General features: G+C 41.9%; 1 protein-coding gene across 2 annotated transcripts in view; it reads left to right on the forward strand.

Annotated features, from left to right (window-relative positions):
* The window catches only part of AGPAT3 (1-acylglycerol-3-phosphate O-acyltransferase 3), a 1609180-nt gene that overhangs the window by 1539763 nt on the left and 49220 nt on the right, over positions 1–20197 (forward strand). For both annotated transcript variants that reach the window (XM_044072498.1, XM_044072499.1), the window contains one exon: positions 2974–3049. In XM_044072498.1, the coding sequence (XP_043928433.1) occupies positions 2974–3049 (76 nt within the window). The remainder of the gene's footprint in view (positions 1–2973; positions 3050–20197) is intronic.

Genomic DNA, 20197 nt, shown 5'->3' on the forward strand with positions numbered 1-20197 from the left:
ACAGACTCACTGATTTAGGTATAAATCCTTTTTATCATCTGCTGGATAGCCAGCTGTCTCACTGATAGGACCCAGGAGGTCAAAATAGGAGAGGCCACCTCCACCAAGAGGCCAGTCAGTAGCAAAGTCCCCCAGGGTCAGTACTAGGCCTGCTCCTTTTTGGTATCTGTTTCTCTAAAGTAGAAGTAAATGCTGAAAGTTTATGGCTGACTAATTTTGCAGATGTTTGCAAGCTAGGAGTTATCATTGACTTCCCTTTAGACACTAGCATTTTTCATGAAGGCCTGTCTCTGACTAACAAATGGTGCCAAAGCCATAGTCTTAAACTCAGTGCTAAGAAATGCAAAATTGTATCCTTTGGGAAGTCAACCATCCTGGCTAATTGCCATGTTGATAATACACCCCTAATCTAATAATCGACCCAGTGACTAGGGTTCTGAGTATGCACATAGACAGTAGCCTTACCTTCGACCACCACGTGGTCACAGTGGCGAGGAGATGTTTTTATATTGCGCAACTTATAAGCAACAGTATGATATCTAGGTCCAAAGAGGTCATTATCCCACTGTACTCAACCATTATCTGACCTCTGTTAGAGTACAATGCTCCCTTCAATATGTACCTGACCAGGCATATGCAGCAACTGGAGTGACCTCAGAGGTTCTTTACAAAAAGAATGCAAGCCATAATAAAGACTGCTTTAAAGCCCTTTCCCTCTACTTAGTCTCCTATAGATTTTTGAGGGATGATCTATGCCCGGCTTAGAAAGGCATCTGCAAACCTGATACTTATGAATCTCCTGCATATCCATAAGTCAGACAGTACCAGAAGTACAAGGTCCTGGGACCTGAATTTTGTCTGACTTAAACAGAACATACTGGAGAGATAGATGCATGTTCCAGAGACTGCCCTTCCTGTGGAACAAGCTTCCAATCCATCCATGTGAAGCTTAGTTTGTCTATTACCCAGTTTATGTTCAACCTAGACTGGTGGATTGGGAATAGGAAATTTACACCAGGCCTGGCATCCATGTTCCTTATGGACAGAGGTAGCTTATAAATGCCTGGCACTCAGTGTCCTGTTTGGATACAGGACATCATTATTCTTTCAGAAAAACTTGGCTAGGCTTAGAAAGCCCCCCCCGGGTAACAATCTATGAAGCTATGCAGGATGTCTAAGTCATTTGGGGATTCAGTGACTGCTCCTAGCTTACAGTCTTCTGCAAACTTAGCCAGCCAGAGCCCCTTGGTATTGGCGTTTACTTCAGAAAGGTAGATGCCAAACAAGAGAGGTCCCAATACAGAACCCTGGGGGGACTCCAGTAGTAACAGGTCTCTTTGCAGAGGTAACTTTATTGATTTCCTGCAGCTTGTCTGTGAACCAGTTTGCAATCCATCAGGTGACATAGGGGTTTATTCCCAGGTTATTTCACTTTTCTTATATGCTTGAGTGAGGAATTGTGTCAAAAGCTTTGGCCAGGTCAAGGTATGCTGTGGGTATCATTTTGCCTTTATGCATTGCTTTTGTGATCTTTTCAAAAAAAATCCACCAGATTGATTAAGCATGACCTGCCCTTGATGAATACAAACTGAGAGTGGTCTATAGGGCTTGGAGGTTCCCTATGTCCTGATTGATTAGTTCCATGATACGTCTTTACATGATTTTGCATATATGGCTTTGTTGGCAAATATCGTTTTTGATTTGCTATGTGGGAAGTATTGTCAGGTTGGCATTATTGGAGAGGACAGTGTTTTAGATAAATGTGTTAGTACTGTGCACCCAATTCCTAGGCACAAGCATCTTTGACTCCGTTGCCTTTGTGATTCAAACTGCATGTGCCAGACGTCAGCCCTTATGTTTTCTCCTGATTTTCTCCTTACCATTTAATTGGTTTTCACAGTTGCACACTCAGTTGTGACACTGCTCCAGTATCACATCACACCCCCCACTGCCACAGACTTGTAGCATTGCTAACTACCCTTTCTGTTTATATCATAGATGTTCAATGGATGTATTGTCCTTCCAAGGTAGGTTTTCATTTCAGTATAATAAAGTAGGATAAAACCGTAATGTACAGGTCAGGATAGCCATAGTGGTGGCAGGTTGGTTCTCACATAGTGCAGGTGTTTCCAATGAGTGGAAGATGTCTCTTAGTTATTTTCTTTCAGGATACATCCATTTTTTCCTGACATTTTGCAGTTTCCACAGGTTTCTACCTTTACTCCAGTTAGAAGTAGAAGACGATGAACCACTTCAGCCAAAGAGTCCTTGGTTAAAATACACAGGAATAGAAAGTAAAACAAACTTCGGACTCACCACGACTGATTAAAACAAATTGAAATGAAATTTATTAGGATACGCCTCAGACCATCAGATGGTCTGAGGAAGCGTATCAGGAGATACGCGAAAGCGCTTACCTTTACTCCAGTCTAATGTGCTTGCACTTGACAGACTTCGTTATTCTCTCAATCTCTACAATATGTTGTTTACATGTCATGACATGTCCCAACTCTACTACTAAGGACTGCTGTTCTGTGAATGAGTAGTTCTTAAGCTGACTTGGAGTCATTTCTAAACCTGAAATACACCCTTGTTCTTCACCCATTTGTCCAGTCACAGACCTTTATTGTATTGCTCAGAGGAAGTCATGTCATAAGCTGTAGCAATTTGTTAAACTCCTGGTAGCTGAAGGTTCATATCCCTGTAAAGTTATCTCAGTAAACATGTTTCCAGTGACTGTAGTTTCTCATGAGAGAAATTGTACTCTGTTTGTATTCATTTCTCAAATCCATGGTTTAAAAGAGAAGGCAGTTACATGTGACATGGCAGAATAACCAGTTTAATATTCAGAAACGAAAGTCAAATTCATTTAAAGGTTCCCAGAGCTGTTCTCTGGATTGCTAGAATTGTTGGACCTCTGGCTTTTAATTGTGTTAAATCCTTTGTAATAGTCTTGCCATGTCATTAAAACAGGAGGTTTCCCCTTGAAGATATTCCAGATGACGAGAAGGAGGCTGCAAAATGGCTTCATAAACTTTATCAAGAAAAGGTGAGCTATTTTTTCTTGTTAGGGCTAAAATATTTCATCCCGTCTTGTTGGTATTTCTGATATTTAACCTTCTAGTTAAAACTTTGCAAATAGGCCTTCCATGGTGGCAGGTGAATTCTTATTTGGATCCTACATTTTTGTTTTAACAGCATCGACTTTTTAGGAACATTAAGTACAAAGCTCAGAGACGACACGGATCAACTGCCTTTGTGAAGTGGATATATTCATCATGTTAAGAGACTGACATCTAATGGTTCTGTAAGGCAGTGCAGTAGTTTGCAAAGGTGTCAAGACTTGCTAGTTTAGTGCCAGGTGACATCCCAGAAACAGAAGTCTATCAGTTATTGATTGAATTGGGGATGATCAGATTGAAAACTGAGGAACTTTGACCCTGCCTGTAACTGTAGGAATGAGTTATAGATGTCCTACACTATAATTTGACTACCTATTAGTCTTACTGTAAAGAGTAATGTGTGTATTGTATTTGTAAGGAAGTCGGGTAATGTGATCAGATGACTGTTAACAAATACAGTGTTCAGCAGTCAGCAAGCAGAACCGTTAGAAATTTTTTTGACAGTATCAGAATGAAATCTCTTCAATTTAAGTATACCTTGAAGATGTACAAGTGTGTGTTTCACCCTCGGAAAGCTTCCCACACAAAACCACTAAGATTGTAGTGTGACTGAATGTACTAGATCTCTTTATTCTAAGACAGTTGGGTGTTTAAGTGCTTCTGTCAGCATGGTCCACAGTGCAAGTTAAAAATGTTGTATTACTGAGTTAGTATATTGCAGTCCTTTTGGCCAAGTATACTAGCTGATTGTTGTAATGCTTCTGTCAGAATACATTCTGTGATTTAAATATTGTATGTTACTAAGTATTTTACAGTCCTCTCATAAAAGTAAAGTCATGTATATCTCATTAGAATAGAAAGAAACATTATGGCTGAGATTTAGAAAAGTTTGCAATCACACACACACACACACACGCACACATGTCTGGGAGCGGGTGAGTGTAGGGTGGTGCCTTTGCCAAGTGATGCATGGGCCGCCAGGGCAAACACTACCACTGTCAGGTCTCACACCAGTAGCTTTAGCTAAAATTAATTTCAGAGGCATGTTAATGAGGGCTTTTTCATTGTGGCCATAACTGTCTCTGAATTGTATTTTCTCACTAGTGTGGAAATTCACCTGCCTGCAGTAGGCAGTTTTATTAAGCACTAAGATTTTTTCTGAATCCTAGGGTATATGTCATATCTGCCAGGTTGCATAACAGTGTTTGAAAATAGAAGCTATTTGTTTTGTTTTGTTCAGACTTAACTTTGAAGGAAACCTGAACAGGAGTGAAAATAGTTTAAAGAACTAAGTGGACATTGATTTGTACAATGTTGTGAAATCTTTTATTTGCCTTTGAAACTACTTCATAGCTGTGAGTCATCTACAAAACCAGTCTTTCTTAGGAGTTCCTAACAAGTTTTCCATGTACTTAATTTAGCCTGACCACACTTTATCAGATGAAATTAAAATATAAAGTCCCACTTCATTTGATTTACTTCTTATATTAATTTACCTAACCCAGATCATATTTTGTGAAACCTGCAGAGTCCTTAACTGTAAGAACTTAATTTAGGTAGATGTGATGTTTACAGCTTCCTGTATAAGTCTGACAGCTGTGAAAAATAAACTTTAGTTTAAATTTTTAAAGAGCAGATTTCAAAAGTCACTATTGTACCTTTAAAAATAATTTACTTGTGAGGGGAGCAGTGCCTCATGTACCCTTGCTATGTATGTACTGGCTTTGAGATCACTATAACTCTCAGTAGGAAGAATATTCTGAGGTGCTACAACCAAAGGCTTAGTGTGTGTAAAAGTTTCATGATTCTGAGGAAAAGGTAGGATACCCACTGTTGGAGCTAGGGTAAGGCAGTGTGTCCCACAGTGTTTTGCTGAGGATGCAATTCTGATGATCCATACCAGGGATCCCTGTAGAAAAGGCATAATAAGATATTGAAACCTCCCCTTTGCTTACCCCCCCCCCCCCCCAATGCATGTAATGTTTTGTTTGGAGAGATTCTAAGGGTTATGTAGTGCATCTTGGACTGACCTATTGCTCAACTTGCTCCTCCCCTGAAAAGTTTGTCCGTGTCTGTTAAGAAGGATAATGAACCCAGTGTCATCCCTCCCATGGAACGTGGGCCATTAGAACGATTGCTTCTTTGCAGCCTGGAAGCATTCAGACTTATCATCTTTTCCTCCCAGGATAACAGATAGGTTCTTAGGCTATTACTAGGCAGGCAGTATAGAAGGGCATAGAGTAGCATAGCCACAGTACTATATGATAAACTGCTAAATAAATTAGCTGCCTTGGTCAAGAAGCCATACTGCATATCCATGAGTGAATTTGTAAATACTCATCCAGTCACGGAGACTGTTTTTAAAGGTGACTAATGGATTGCATTGCATTTTTTGACATACACGGGTAGTGTTTACCATGGGTAGGGATGTCCTCTATTAGCCCTTGACAGAGTGGAGATGTGGAGTTTTATCTTAACCATTAATCCTAAGGCAGAGTCCTACAAGATCTCTCTGGTCACGAGCAGGTCCCAAGAGAACATGGTAGATTTCCACTTTGCTACCTGGTAAGGATTCCAAGACTTTGGACAATATGGGGTGATGAGATTTTTACTTATGCTGCATTACTGCTTTGGTTTCTTAGCTGTCATTCTTACCCTTCCAATTCTCCTTTTTGACTAGGATCTTGAAAAGCTGGGAGATTCCCAAATTCTGAGGTCAGAGAGGCTTTGAAAAAAAACTCACTGGTTTTAGGGTGTTTTTTTTTTCTTTTTGTTCAGTTCATTGTAATGTTGACTGTGTTGATGTCATGGTCAGAGCAGCATGATGAGGATCTTACCTGTGCTGGATGATATGGGTCAGAATCTCCCCACTTAAAGATCAGCTTATGTAGAGCATTCTTTATTTCTCCATCCATGGTAATTTCTTCTTTGGACAGGCTTCCAAAGAATTGGTTGAATACTTTCAAAATAGGAAACAAGTGTTGATGATCCTGTAACATTTATATGACTCTATCAAAATCCATCCTTTGCTAATGGGCCTCTCCAGTATCCCAGGAAGAAACTTCTCCCTTCATAAGAGAAAGGTTCCAAGCACTATTCAGATGTTCTTCGTGTTTCACTGTTGCAGTCATTACATTTGGGTAATCTGCTGGCAGGTTGCCCTCAGTTGGCCTGATTAACAAAGTCTTGGGTCCTGCGTCAGTTGCTGTCCCTTCTTCTATGACGTCAGGTCGTCAGGGGTATAAAACATGCAGCTGATGCCATTACATCAGTCTTTCTTGCCGCGCGGTGCCCGAAGCAGAAGCATTTCGCAAGTGCCGGTCGGCCGACTCCTGAAATTTTCATTTTCGAGTTTCAGAACCAAAGTCTTCAACTAAAAGCTAAGTACCCCATTGGGAAAACTTTTTCTTGCTCCTTACTGATATCAGTAAAAGTTAATAATTGCATTACTTGTGGAAAGCAAATACCTCATAAGAATTTTCATTTGTACTGTATTCCTTGCCTAGGCCCTGACCACAACGTACCTTGCTGTTGATTTTGTGCTAAATTTAATCAACGCACTATTAAACGCTGGTATATTTTTGCTTCTAAATATTTTGGTTCACGATTTAATTATCCAGAAATGTCGTCGGTTAGCAATCCGACTACTGGAATACCTAAAAAAACGCAAAGAAAAAGACTGAGACAGACTGTTGAAGTCCAAAACTAATGACGCTTTTCCTAAGCCAGTCGCCAGTTCGGCGGTACTCAGTGAGGTGCTTTCTCAGCCCCTGATACTCGCTACTTCTGATTTGCAGGGCTCTACTGAGACCCTTTCAGAGTCTGGTATGCTGCGAGATGCTTCAGTTATGGAACCAGAGGATGTCTCCACCTTAGATGGGTCCGGAGCCTTCGGAGGGTGTTTTCAGGCCTACAGATTTGTATATTAGACCAACGCCATCTTCAAAACTAAGGCCAAAATCTAAATCTATGTCTAAAAAACTGATGCCTGGGCCACATGTGCAGGCCCCTATGTATAAAAAACAAATGATCAAAATGGCTGAAGATTTAATTACTCTGATCAGGGGTAGCCAAACCCCTCCTTCTAAGAGGCCTAGGCAAGACATTGATTATGAATCTTCTGAACAGGATTCTATTTCTTCTGACTCTTCTAATGAACAGGATTTGTCTATACGTACTCATGAGGACTCTGATGCAGAAGTTTCCATTCCTTCTGCTTCTCCCCCTGAGGGTTTTTCTTTTGGGGAAACTTTACATACATTAAGGGAACATTTCCACTGGGAAAGTCAGGATTTCTCTGAATCTAAAGAGAGACTTAGGGATTTTCTTCTTCTTCCTCAGCATAGGCCTGTGGCTATACCTCCTGTTCTAGACATTGTTGATGATGTTTTTTCAGAAGTTAGTATGGCTCCTGATTCTGCCTCCGGCTCCTTGTAAGCCAGACAGATACTACAGGGTTCCTGACTCCCACAAATTCCTTTTCAAAAATCCTGTTGCAGATCCTGAAACCATTTCTCAGGGTCCCAAGGGCATTAAGGCCTCTACTGCTAAAAATCCTGCCCCTTCTGATAGAGATTCCAGGGCGCTGGATAGATGGGGTAAGAAGGTTTACTCTTCAGCAACCTTGGCAATCAGGGCTTTAAACTGTCAATTTCATATGCTTAAATATCAACAGCATATCATGGGACTGCTTAAACAGAAAATGATGTTAATTTCTGACTGTGTGGAAAATAAAGATTTACAGGATTTATTGCATTCAGCAGAACAAGTTGGAAAACATACTTTGCAATGTGGTTTTGATTCTTTGGAGGCCTCTTGCAGGGCTGCTGTAACTGGGTCTGTGCTAAGAAGGCATGCTTGGCTCAAAAAGCAAACTCTGCCTGATCATGTTAAAGCAAAATTGTTGGATGCTCCTTTACAACAGGACCCTCTCTTTGGTAATAAGGCTGAAGAAGTTTTAAAAAAAGATGGAAGATAAAGCTAAATCTATGCAAACTGTGAAAGATTTCTTACAACTGCAACCTCCAGGATTTTGCAGGCACTGGTCTACTAATAACTGGCCCTTTCCAATTCCTTCGAGAGCCACTCAAGTCAAACCCAGACATTCCAAAGGCTCCAGGTTTCAGTCACAAGGGTTTTTTAGAAAAAAACAATGGGGTACCTCCACCTCCAAATCTGGAAACAACAAGGCACCTCCCTATGGTAAACAGTCTCAATGACTTCCCTCTACACTCACCAAGCACTTACCTTTTAGCTGCCCCTTTGGGGGGAAAACTGGCACTTCATGCACGAAACTGGCAACTTATAATCCAGGACAAATGGGTTTTAAATATAGTATCCCAGGGACACAGATTTCATTTCTACATGTTGCCAATCCCAAACTGATGGCCAGACTTGCCCCCAAATCAATGGGCAGAGGCCCAGAAACAAGTTCTGTCCCTCATGAACATGGGGGCTATTCAACCTGTACCAGAAGAGGAAAAGGGACAAGGTTTCTATTCAAGACTTTTCCTGGTACCCAGAAAAGACAAATCATGGCATCCAATTCTGGCCTTATCTACTCTAAACACATTTCTGAACATTCCAAAATTCAAGATGCTGACTCTTCAACAGTTACTTCCTATGCTAGGCAAAGATGCCTGGTTGGTAACTCTAGACTTAAAAGAGGCTTACCTGCATATCCCAATCAGGGAATCTTGCAGAAGATACCTCCACTTCAAAGCAGGCTACTTGCATTACCAGTTCTCTGCACTTCCCTTTGGCTTATCTACTGCACCCAGGGTCTTCACAAAGTGCCTGGCTCCAGTAATTGCATTTTGCAGGCAAAGAAATATTCAGATATATCCAACCTGGACGATTGTCTTAATTCAGGCAGAAAACAAGGACATTCTTCCAAAGCATCTGGCGCTTGTAAAAAGGGTTCTAACTTGTCTAGGGTACACCATAAACGAAAATAAATCACAACTGGTACCTCTCAAAAAATTACATTCCTGGGTGCAAGCCTGACTACAGCTGCCCAGATGGCCTAACTTACGCCAGAAAAGCAAATTCAATTGGTGACTTACTTCAAACAGGTGGCCACAAAAACCCTGCTGTCTGCAAGACAAATTCTGCAAGCCTTGGGGTTCATGGCCTTCTGCATTCTTCTAATTCCATATGCATGACTGCATATGAGGAAACTTCACTGGTGCTTAAAAAGTTTATGGAGTCATCATTGTCACAGCCTGGAAACAATGATTCCTATCATACCATGCCTGCAACTAGAGTTCCTGTGGTGGGCAGAGGCCTGCCACCAAAACAAGGGACTGCCATTCACTCCACCCCCTGCCACCCAAACCCTAACTACAGACGCATCATGCTATGCTTGGGGGGACTCATCTGGCCAGGGAAGTGCATTCAGGGCAAATGGAGCCCAAATCAAGTGCACCTTTATATCAATCAGAAAGAGATGCTAGCTGTACAGAATGCACTGGCAGCCTTCAAGGACTACCTTCATCCAGGACAATTAATGATAAAGACGGACAACACCACAGTTATGTGATACATAAACAAGCGGGGGTACACATTCCTACCCCCTTTGCAGACTAGCCATGGCATTGTGGAACACGGCCTTGACCTACCAAATACAACTACAAGCTCAATTCCTGCCAGGAAAGCTGAATACTCTGGCAGATGAACTAAGCAGAAATCTCATGGACCCACACGAATGGAAACTGGAACCACGGATTTTCAACTTGTTGACACGTAAATGGGGGAGTCCAGACATAGATCTTTTTGCCTCACCCCAGAACTATCAGTTGGACAAATTCTGCACAAGAACTCATCACAAAAAAAGCTTGGAAGGTGGATGCTCTATCATTCAGCTGGAAAAACCTATCAGTCTATGCTTTTCCCCCTCTGCCTCTGCTCTCCAGAGTTCTACTAAAAGTCAGACAGGACAAACCAAAAATGATTCTGATTGCTCCAGACTGGCCTCGCCAACACTGGTACCCACTCCTGTGCAATGTGTCGCATCTTCCACTGTGGCACCTGCCTCATACACCTTACTTACTGTCTCAGCAGAACAACCAAATTCTGCACACTCAGCTCCAAACTTTGAATCTTGCAGTGTGGCTAATCACCTAAATTCACCCTTAGCATTCCTCAGCAAACCTGTGATGGATGTCATTTTGGAGGCGAGAAGGCCTAGTACTAGAAAACCTTATGCTGACAAATGGGAAAGATTCTGTGCCTGGAACCAATCACAAGGAATAAGCACAGCAGTGCCCAATATTCCTCAGATTTTACAAAACATAACAGAGATGCTTCACAAGGGCCTGCCCTTTTCTTCCATAAAAATCCATGCCTCTGCCATTTCAGCTCATTACAACACAGAACCTCCCCTCTTCTCTCATCCTCTGCTAAAGCAGTATCTCAGAGGGAGCCAAAAACTTAAGACCTCCCAGGAGAGCTCTAACCCCTGCCTGGGACCTCAATTTTGTATTGGGAAAAACTCACTCTCCCTACTTTCGAGCCAGCTGCTACTGCAGACTTAAAATTTCTCTCCTGGAAAACAGCTTTCCTTTTAGCAGTCACTTCAGCTAGAAGGATTTCTGAATTACAGGCTCTTATGGCAGTGGAGCCTTTCATTATTTTTCATGCGGACAGGGTGTCTCTCAGGACCAGTCCATCCTTCATGCCCAAGGTGGTATCCAGTGTGGCATTTAATCAGACCAATCATTTGCCAACTTTCTTTCTCAAGCCACAGAACAAGGGGGAGCAGATTCTGCATTCATTGGATGTACACAGACAACTTAGATTTTACTTAAACAGGACAAAATCTCTAAGAAAATCTGAACAACTACTGGTGGCATTTGCTGCAGGGGCAGAGGGAAAGGCTATTTCAAAGCAGACTATTTCCAAATGGATAAGCCATTGTATTCATTTATGCTGTATGCACCATGGTAAAACTATCCCCCAGGGGATCAGATCTCATTCCACCAGGGCTGCATCTACTTCTACAGCCTTTCTCAGAGGTGTTCCTACCAGAGACATTCTAGAATCTGCTACCTGGAGCTCAGATCATACGTTCACCAAACATTATCATTTACCTTTCTTCTCTAAATCCAGAGCTGGCTTGGTCACTGTTGTCCTGCAGGGCCTTATAGCTGGTCCTAATGCTGTATAAATCCATCCTCCCAACCATAGCTTTGGGAATCCACCCAAATGTAATGATTGCAACAGTGAAACACAAAGAACATAGTACAGTTGTGTACACTTACCATAAATGTAGATGTTCGAGTGTATTCACTGTTGCAGTCCAGGTTACCAACCCTCCAGCCCCGTTTCTTTCTTTTTACTATACCTCTACTCTCTCTTACTATGCTTAAAAGCCTTTTTGGTGTATTTGCTTTTGTTTGGAGGTATATTTTTTGTATTTTAAATTGTATATAGATATACATATATATATATATATGTGTGTGTGTGTGTGTATATATATATATATATATAAATATATATGTGTGTGTGTGTGTGTATATATATATATATATATATATATATATATATATATATATATATATATATAGATATACATATATATATATATATTGCTCCCCATTTGGGGGGCACCTGACATCTGGGGCAAGAAAAACTGATGTAATGGTGTCGGCTGCATGTTTTATACCCCTGACGTCATGGAAGAAGGGACAGCAACCGACGCAGGGCCCAAGACTTTGTTAATCAGGCCGACTGAGGGCAAGCTGCCAGCAGATTACCCAAATGTAATGACCTAAACAGTGAATACACTCGAACATCTACATTTATGGTAAGTGTACACAACTGTACTTTTTTGCCTCCCCCTGCTGTTTTCACATAGTCTCCAAGAAGGTTGACTTCACTGACCCAACAGCCAGATTTGAGACTTCCAAACAGGACTTTAATTTGAAGGCCAAGCTTGTCAACTACAGCTTGGTGGGTTTTTAGGTGTGGTCATATATGGCCTTATTATAGAAGAGTTAGGTCTTGCACAGAGAAAAAAATTCAGTTTTGGATGTAGTCTCCACAGATCTTCTGAAACAGACCCAGACAGTACTTCCTGAAACAGACCCAGACTGTACACCCCAAACGGGTCATAGAGTCTCTTCATCCTTCACTGAAAGGCAGTGTATTCTTCTCATATAATTTCCTTCTTCCTAAGGAAACAGGAGACTACTGTCTATCAGGTTTTGAATGGTGACTCTGGAATTGAGTGAGGTGGGTATTTCCTTGCTGTAACAGAATGCTTGGATGGTGTCACCAATAATGTTGGGCTTTTTTGGCACATCCCTATCTGGGGTTCTTACAAGAGGTTCTTTATTTTTCTCTGGGTGGGCTTCATTTTCTGTATAAGGTGTTCCTGTTTGGTCTGTCCTCTGTTCTGCAGTGTTTTCTGTGGTGCTAGCCATTATTTTTCAGATCTTGCAAGAGAAAGAACCCACTGTACTCCCTCACCTGGACAACTGACATCCTTGTCTTAAACCTTATTTTTGCCAACCCATTGGTTTGCAACCCTGGTGTTCTACTTAAACTGGGAGGAATCTTCACTGGCCTGGCTCAGATCATTGCTTTAATTTACTCATATTTAGTCATAATGTTGGTTGCTCTTGCTTACAGAGAGGATTTAGGAATTCATAGCCTTGACAGGGTTTTTGTTCATCAGTTCAAGTCACTTTTTAGCAAATCACATTTACTTTCATTTTACTGGAATAATCTAAACTCCCTTCATCTCTTATGTATCATAACTCATTCTGAGGTTACATAAACTTGGGGTAAGATATAAAAATCTATGAATTTATGCCAGCTCATGTCACTGGGTTTGTCCAGTCTTGGTTCACTAAAAACTGACTTATGTGGACAACTGGATACCCATGGCAAATTGGGTTAAGATACAGGATGGGCACCTCCTGGTCATCTTCATTGCCTTGATGGCTGCAGTCTTCCTGGTTCCAATGACTTGCCTAAGGATGAGGATATTGTAGTGGACATTGTTATCAGTGGTTACAAAACTACTTTCTGTTAGTGATAGACCCTTATGAAATTTTTAAAATGGTTGACCATTTCCACCACCATCACTGTGGGCCTTCTTTTCCTGCACCAGAAATTGTCATGGGTCCTGGTGACAGATGTATTACTGGCTATCTGGGAAACTCACTTTTACTTCTTTCTTGTTCAGGAAAAATAACCCCCTTACTAAGGAAAAAGACATTACATCAGTCAGCTGGAGTTGAGGTCAGTATTCCTCAAACTAAAAACCCTGGAAAGGGGGGATTACTCCAGAGCACCTCTTGTTCCACCAGATCCTGGTATTATGACTGAACAAACAGAGTTGTGTATGTTTATACCCATTGCATAGATGATGTCTGACCTATTTATGTACCTGGAGTAGTAAATCTGCCTGGTCAAAGTCTTCCAGGAGTTGGCAACCTTGGAGACTGACTTTTCACCACTTGGTAGAATGTGGTCTTTCACCTAGTATGCTTAGTGTAGCAAAACAGATGGTGCTGTTACTAGAAGCATTCTCTCTTTTGTTCCCATAACCGGTATGATTCCTGTATGCATGTGCACTGCTTCCCGTTATTCTAGTTATTGATTAGAAAATTTGAGAAGGGCCGCCAGAATTTATCCTTGTGGCCCATAAATGGCTGAGAATAGTGTGTCTGGCTTAAAAGCAAAAAATGTAGTAAAACTGCTAAGTGTAACACACTAAAAATGAAAATCAAACCAAAAAAGAGATGTTAAAACTGACAAAAATTCAAGTGCTTTATTAGCAAACTGCAAAGCTGTCAAGGCCAGCACTTTTTAGTGTGTGAATTGAAAGCATCATAAACAAGCTATAGCAGCCTCATCATTAATTAACTAGTAGATCAGTCAGTAGCAATTAGTGATACTTACAAAATCCATAACAAACAATTATATTAGGCATTTAAATAAATGGATGATAATAACAGTAGTTATAGCAGCCCAGTCAAATCACAAAAACAAATGCATTACTTTAAGAAGTTATACCAAAGCTTTAAAATAGGTTGTATTGTTGTTGCAGTATTTAAACTTGGAGGGTCATCCGCTCTAAAATAATTAACTAATACTGTGTTTGGCTCTTAGGTTCAGTGCAGTCACACTGAGGCTTTATTTCATACCCCTCAGCTGTCCTGAATTTGTATGGGCACATCTACTTTTGGCTTAAAATGTTGTTCCTTCGTCCCCAAATTGAACATTTTTAGTAGTGTTTAAAAGGTGTCCCTAACTGGGGTCATTTTTCCTAAATAGTTATTTTGTCTTTAATTCTGTAGGCAAAAGGTTGAGAGCCATGCTTGGCTGCTCCTTTAGACTTTGACTCTTAGAAGTGACATTCTTTTTGGAAGTTATTGTCCAAATGGATAAAGAGGTATGTATGGCACTTCAGCTGGTTAGCTTCCTGACCTACATTAATCATATGCATTTATGACCTGGGTCTCAGTTATTCCACAGACATTGCACATTTTAGACATGTTTGCATATCATGACTTTATAAAGGGCAAAAATGCATCTCAACCTCATCTGACTATGCTGTTATTTATTGGAATCCACCTTTGAAAAGCATGTCTGGTCCTTAGTCTTTAACTTCATGATGGGCGGACTTTGTCCAAGCTTTGTTTTGGTCACCTGCTTCCTTTTAGATTACACTGTTCTTAGTGGGTATTACCTCTACTTGCAGCATCTTGTAGCTGCAGGACCTTATTAATAGGACACAGGTGTTCCTCATGAAACTGGCATTAGAAATATTCTTAAACTAATGAGTTCATTCAGGAAGATGAACATCTCTGTATTTTCTTTTCATTGACAAAATTAAGGGTAGAGTGAGCCCTTAGGCAAGTGGTACTAGTTCAGGTTTTACCTGAAGAGGGTGCTTAAGTTCAGGAAGACTAGCAGTGTGGGAAGTAACTTGCAGTGGTAAGCATATGTGAAACATCAGTCACATCATGGACCATGTATTTATAAATAAACAGACACATAAATGGGAAAACTGGTAAATGAAAGTGCAAAGTCGAACACTTGTGAGTGCGGGTAGACTAACCACCATAATGTAGAGGTCACCCTAAGTAAGGTTTGCAGAAGTAGCTGTAGTTTACATAGAACACTAAATAATATTTACAAAGAACATAAAGCTGCACTTTAACTAGGTTGGGGCCAGTAGATATGGCTATTGTTTTCTGTTTTGACATGGGACATTTTATTCTGGTAAAGTGACCTAGAGTTCACATGGTGCATACTGAAAGTTGTCAATTTCAGATTTATTGCTTGGGGGGTGTATCTTATTCACAGATTAATAACTTTGGGAACTCTTCTGACAGCTGAATGGCATCACCTCATATGTGGGTGTAGTCCCACCCATGCCAAAACTAATCAGTGTTTTGTCATCTGGCATGGCAAAAGGAGTATGCAATCTGTGCCCCTCGTAGTCCATTTTTGGGAATTAACCTAACATTTTAAGGACTTTGGTTAGGACGATTAAGCAGCTTCTGGCTAGTCTGGTAAGACAAATAGGGAGCATGGCCAGAGGTCCGTAATAGAATGGCTTTCCCCAGTTAAAGAATGTGACCATGTGTGCTGTACTATTGTTGTGGTAATGAGGAATGAAATGTGTTGAGGGGTCATATGCAGATGTGCACAAATCCAGTGTAATAACACTGCTTGCCACAAAGTAAGTATAACCTGATGTCCCATATTGCTGTTGCAATATTCTTCACCTAAGGGATCTCCTGCCAAGGATAGCCTAATTTCCGGCAATTATACCAAAGCCTTCAGCTCTTGTAGGTGCTCGTGCTCCCTATGCACAACATAGGGCATATAGGTGATATATGGTTGCAAATACTCAAGACTGCTTTGCTGCCAGCCCAAACACCATTATCAAATGTCAGTCTGAATGCCCTTCTGCTGTGCTGGTTACCCAGCTTTGTTTTCAGATAAGTGCCTGTTGGGTTTTCTTTTCTTCCTTTTCTTATTGTTGTTGTGTTCATGTCATCCAGAAAGAGAAACTGTCAGTGTTGGAGGCATATTCCCCATAAAGACCATCATGACCAGTGTTTTTTTTTTTGTTTGGGAGCTTCCCAAGATCATACGCAGGCATTTGTGCCTAAGACCTTACATAGTTACCTGTCCTCTTAATCCATATACCTGGCGAACCAATGTCTTAAATTGTTCACTCAGAGTGCTATGGCAGAATCCTTCTATCCCAGGGCCAGTAATCTGCCATGAAGAAGGCCAAAAAAGTTAGGCCTGGTCCGATTAGTGTCCACCCTCCCCCAGATGTCTCTCTTGAGACTGGTGAAAGCCCAGAGGACTGTCCAGTGATTGCCTTGGATTCCTCTGCCATGACCCCATCGGAGGCTTGCATGGATCCAGCTTCTCCCACATCTTTGAGGCTAAGGGAAAAGATTCCTACAGCTATTATAGTATTACATCAAAGATCTGATCCTCCAAGGGTTTTTCAAGTGGACATCTTACATCAAAAGAAAATACAAAGCACATTTCTCCTGTTGTGAAGGATTCCAACATGAATGGCAGGATGTCACTCAGGGATTGTTTTATGCATTGATGCCCTTGAATCCACCTCAGTGGGGTCTCTTTTCCTGATTCTCCCTCGTCTTCCACTCCTCTCAAGAGGCCTACAGAATTAGATTCCTCAGATGAGGATCTGGACTCAGGAGAAAACTCCCTTTCTTATAGGTTCATAGGTAGGTACTAGGCTATCGGCCCTGGGGCCTATATAAGCCTAGCCAAAAAGATTCCCTGGCTTTCACCACCCAAGAAAATTATTTTCCAGTCCCCCTGTCAGGCAGTGCCACAGAAGTGATCTCCGGGGTGAATTTTCTATTTCCCATCCAGTCGTCAAGATTTTTCTTAAAGAGGGCCAATGAGGAGCTTTGCTTGTCATGAATGGGTAGTTTGTTCCAGAGTATGGGAAGTCTCTGAGACAGGAATCTATCCCTCCAGCATGTTCTGTTTATTGTGGTGACATGGTTTAAGTCCCTGGAGCGGACCTTATTTCAAATCCCTTCCCCCTTGGACTATGGTTCAAAGTAGGAGGGTTCCTCAAGTCCAGACTTCCCTTTGGAAAAGTTCTCATTTGGGGATACCATTGCCCATGTGATGGACTTTTTTAAGTGGAACTGTTCTTAAATCTCTGATGTTCAAAAGAGTTTTTGTGAGCTCCTACAGATGGAGTCTCCCAAACCATCTGCTGTTCCTCCTGTCCTTGCTGTCCTTTTGGATACCTTTTTGGCAGCCTCTGTAGCCTTTGACTCTTAAGTGTCCTGCACCTAAGAAACCAGATAGGTTCTATAAAGTACCCAAGGACTGCAAATTTCTTTATAAATGGCCTTCTGCTGTCCCTTCTGTAGTCAGTCTTTTCTGATAATCATCCAAGTTGTTGTCCTCCACCAAGTTATTGCCTTCTGATATAGTAGGGCCATGGAATGGTTAGGCAAGAAAGTTTTTACTGCTGCCATTTTATCTTTAGGGCCATCAACTACCAGACTCGTATGACCAGGTGTGTTTTTGCTGTTCTTTCTCAGGTTTCTAAGGTGGTTTTTACCTTTGTTACTCTAAGGGAAGACTTTGGCCCTTTCCAAATGTAGATGTTCATCGTGTTACCCTGCTGCAGTCATCACACTTGGGTTATCCTGTCGTCAGGCGGTCCCGCAGTCGGCCTGAATTCCAAAGTCCTGGTCCGACGTCGGTTGCTGTCGCTTCTTCCCTGATGTCAGTGCGCCAGGGGTATATAAGAGGCATCCAACGCCATTTTCTTCAGTCTTTCTTGCCGCGGTGCCAAGCAGAAGCAGTTCGCAAGTGCCGGTCGGCCGACACCTGAGATTTTCGAATCGAGTTTCAGTCCGAAGTCTTCAAAGCTAAGTACCCCATTGGGGAACCTTTTCTTGCCTCAGTCCGATGTCAGAAATAGTTAACAATTGCATTTCTTGTGGGAAGCAAATACCTCATAAGGACTTTCATTCTTTTTGTATACCTTGCCTAGGCCCAGACCAGAACGTCACTGGTTGTCGGTTTTCTGCTAGGTTCAATAAGCGAACTGTAAAGCGACGCTTTGATTTCTCACGACACTACTTCGGTAGGAAATTTAATTACACTATGCCGTCGGAGCAACCGACTACCGGTATGCTTAAAAAACGCAAAGATAAAGACAGGCAGCCTAGATCCAAGCCAGACTCCGAGGCCTCAGCTGGGCCAGTCGCCGGTTCTCTGGTTTTCAGTGAGGTGCCTACACAGCCCCTGGTTACCGCTGAATTGGACCCCCAGACCACTTCGGATTCTCCAGCAGAGAGTTCTAGGCCGACGCAGCCATTTTCTTTAGGCCCTACCAACGACATTGCAAAAGGAGAAACCGGTGCTGTAGAAACACCTTCGGTTTCTGAAGGTGTCTTCAGACCGACTACTCTCACCATAAAATCTTATGCTAAGCTTAAGACTCCTCTCAAACCAAAAAAGACTACACTTCAGTCTCCAGTTCAAGGCCCCATGCCTAAGAAACAGATGCTTAAAATGGCTGAAGATTTGATTTCTTTAATCAGGGGTTCCCAACCCCCCGACAAAAGGCCTAGACAAGAGGAGGATTATGCCTCCTCTGATCAAGTGTCTGTTTCCTCAGGCTCCTCTGAGGAACAGCATTACTCCTTTCCCCCTTATGAAGATTCTTATGCTGAAGACTCCATTCCCTCAGCTTCTCTCCCTGAAGACTACTCCTTTGGGGAAAGCTTACATATACCATGAGGGAACAATTCCACTGGGAAGGTCAGGACTACTCCCCCAGCACAGACCACTTGCTATCCCCCCAGTTTTACACATTGTGGATGATATTTTCTTAGAATCTAGTCTAAATCCAGATTCTCTGCCTCCTGCTCCAGCCAAACCAGATAGATACTATAGAGTGCCTGACTCACACAAATTCCTATACAAAAGCCCTGTTGCTGATCCAGAGACAATCTCCCAGGGTCCCAAAGGGGCTAAGGCTTCTATGGCTAAAAGTCTTGTACCCTCTGAAAGGAACTCCAGAGCACTAGATAGGTGGGGGAAGAAGGTTTACATCTTAGCTACTCTAGCTATGAGAGCACTAAATTGTCAATTTTGCATGCTTAAATACCAGCAATTCCTAATGTCTCAAATAAAACAAAAGACGGGCATGCATCCTCAACAATCTGAATTCAAGGAAATGCAGGATCTGTTACATGCAGCTGAACAGGTGGGCAAACATACTTTACAATGTGGTTTTGATGCCTTGGAAGCTTCCTCTAGAGCAGCTGTTACTGGGTTTGTTATACGTAGGCATGCTTGGTTAAAGGAACAATCTCTGCCTGATCATGTTAAAGCAAAGTTACTAGATGCACACTTACAGCAGGATGTCTTATTTGGAGTTAAAGCAGAGGAGGTTTTAAAGAAAATGGAGGATAAGGCAAAATCTATGCAGACGGTCAAAGATTTCTTACAGGTACAGCCCCCACCCTTCAGCAGAAATTGGCACTTTCCAGCTTCTGACAGACCACAGAGGGGTAAATACAGGCACCCAAGGGGCAGAGGACAAGCACAAATCCCTTACAAACCTCGCCAGTGGGGCACTGCAACACAGAAGGGAGGAGAGGCCAGGTCCCAAACTACACAATGACTTAAACCTCAAACTGCCAAGCAAAACTCTCTTGGCAGCTCCCTTGGGAGGAAAATTGGCACTTTTTGCAGACAATTGGCGCATTGTCACAAAGGACAAATGGGTCCTAGACATTATCTCACAAGGATACAGATTCCATTTCCACACCTTGCCAAGGATAAAAGGAATGCCAAACCTGCCACAAAATCAATGGGCAGAGGCACAAAAACAAATTACAGCCCTCATGGACATGAGAGCCATTCAACTGGTACCTACACAGGAGCAAGGCCAAGGATTTTACTCAAGGCTCTTTCTAGTCCCCAGAAAGGACAATGCTTGGAGACCCATTCTGGACCTTTCAATTCTAAACATCTTCTTGCAAGTACCCAAATTCAAGATGCATACACTACAGCAGCTTCTTCCC

Source organism: Protopterus annectens, chromosome 5.part0, assembly GCF_019279795.1.
Source record: "Protopterus annectens isolate FY-2018-M chromosome 5.part0, PAN1.0, whole genome shotgun sequence".
NCBI classification, from domain to species: Eukaryota; Metazoa; Chordata; order Ceratodontiformes; family Protopteridae; genus Protopterus; species Protopterus annectens.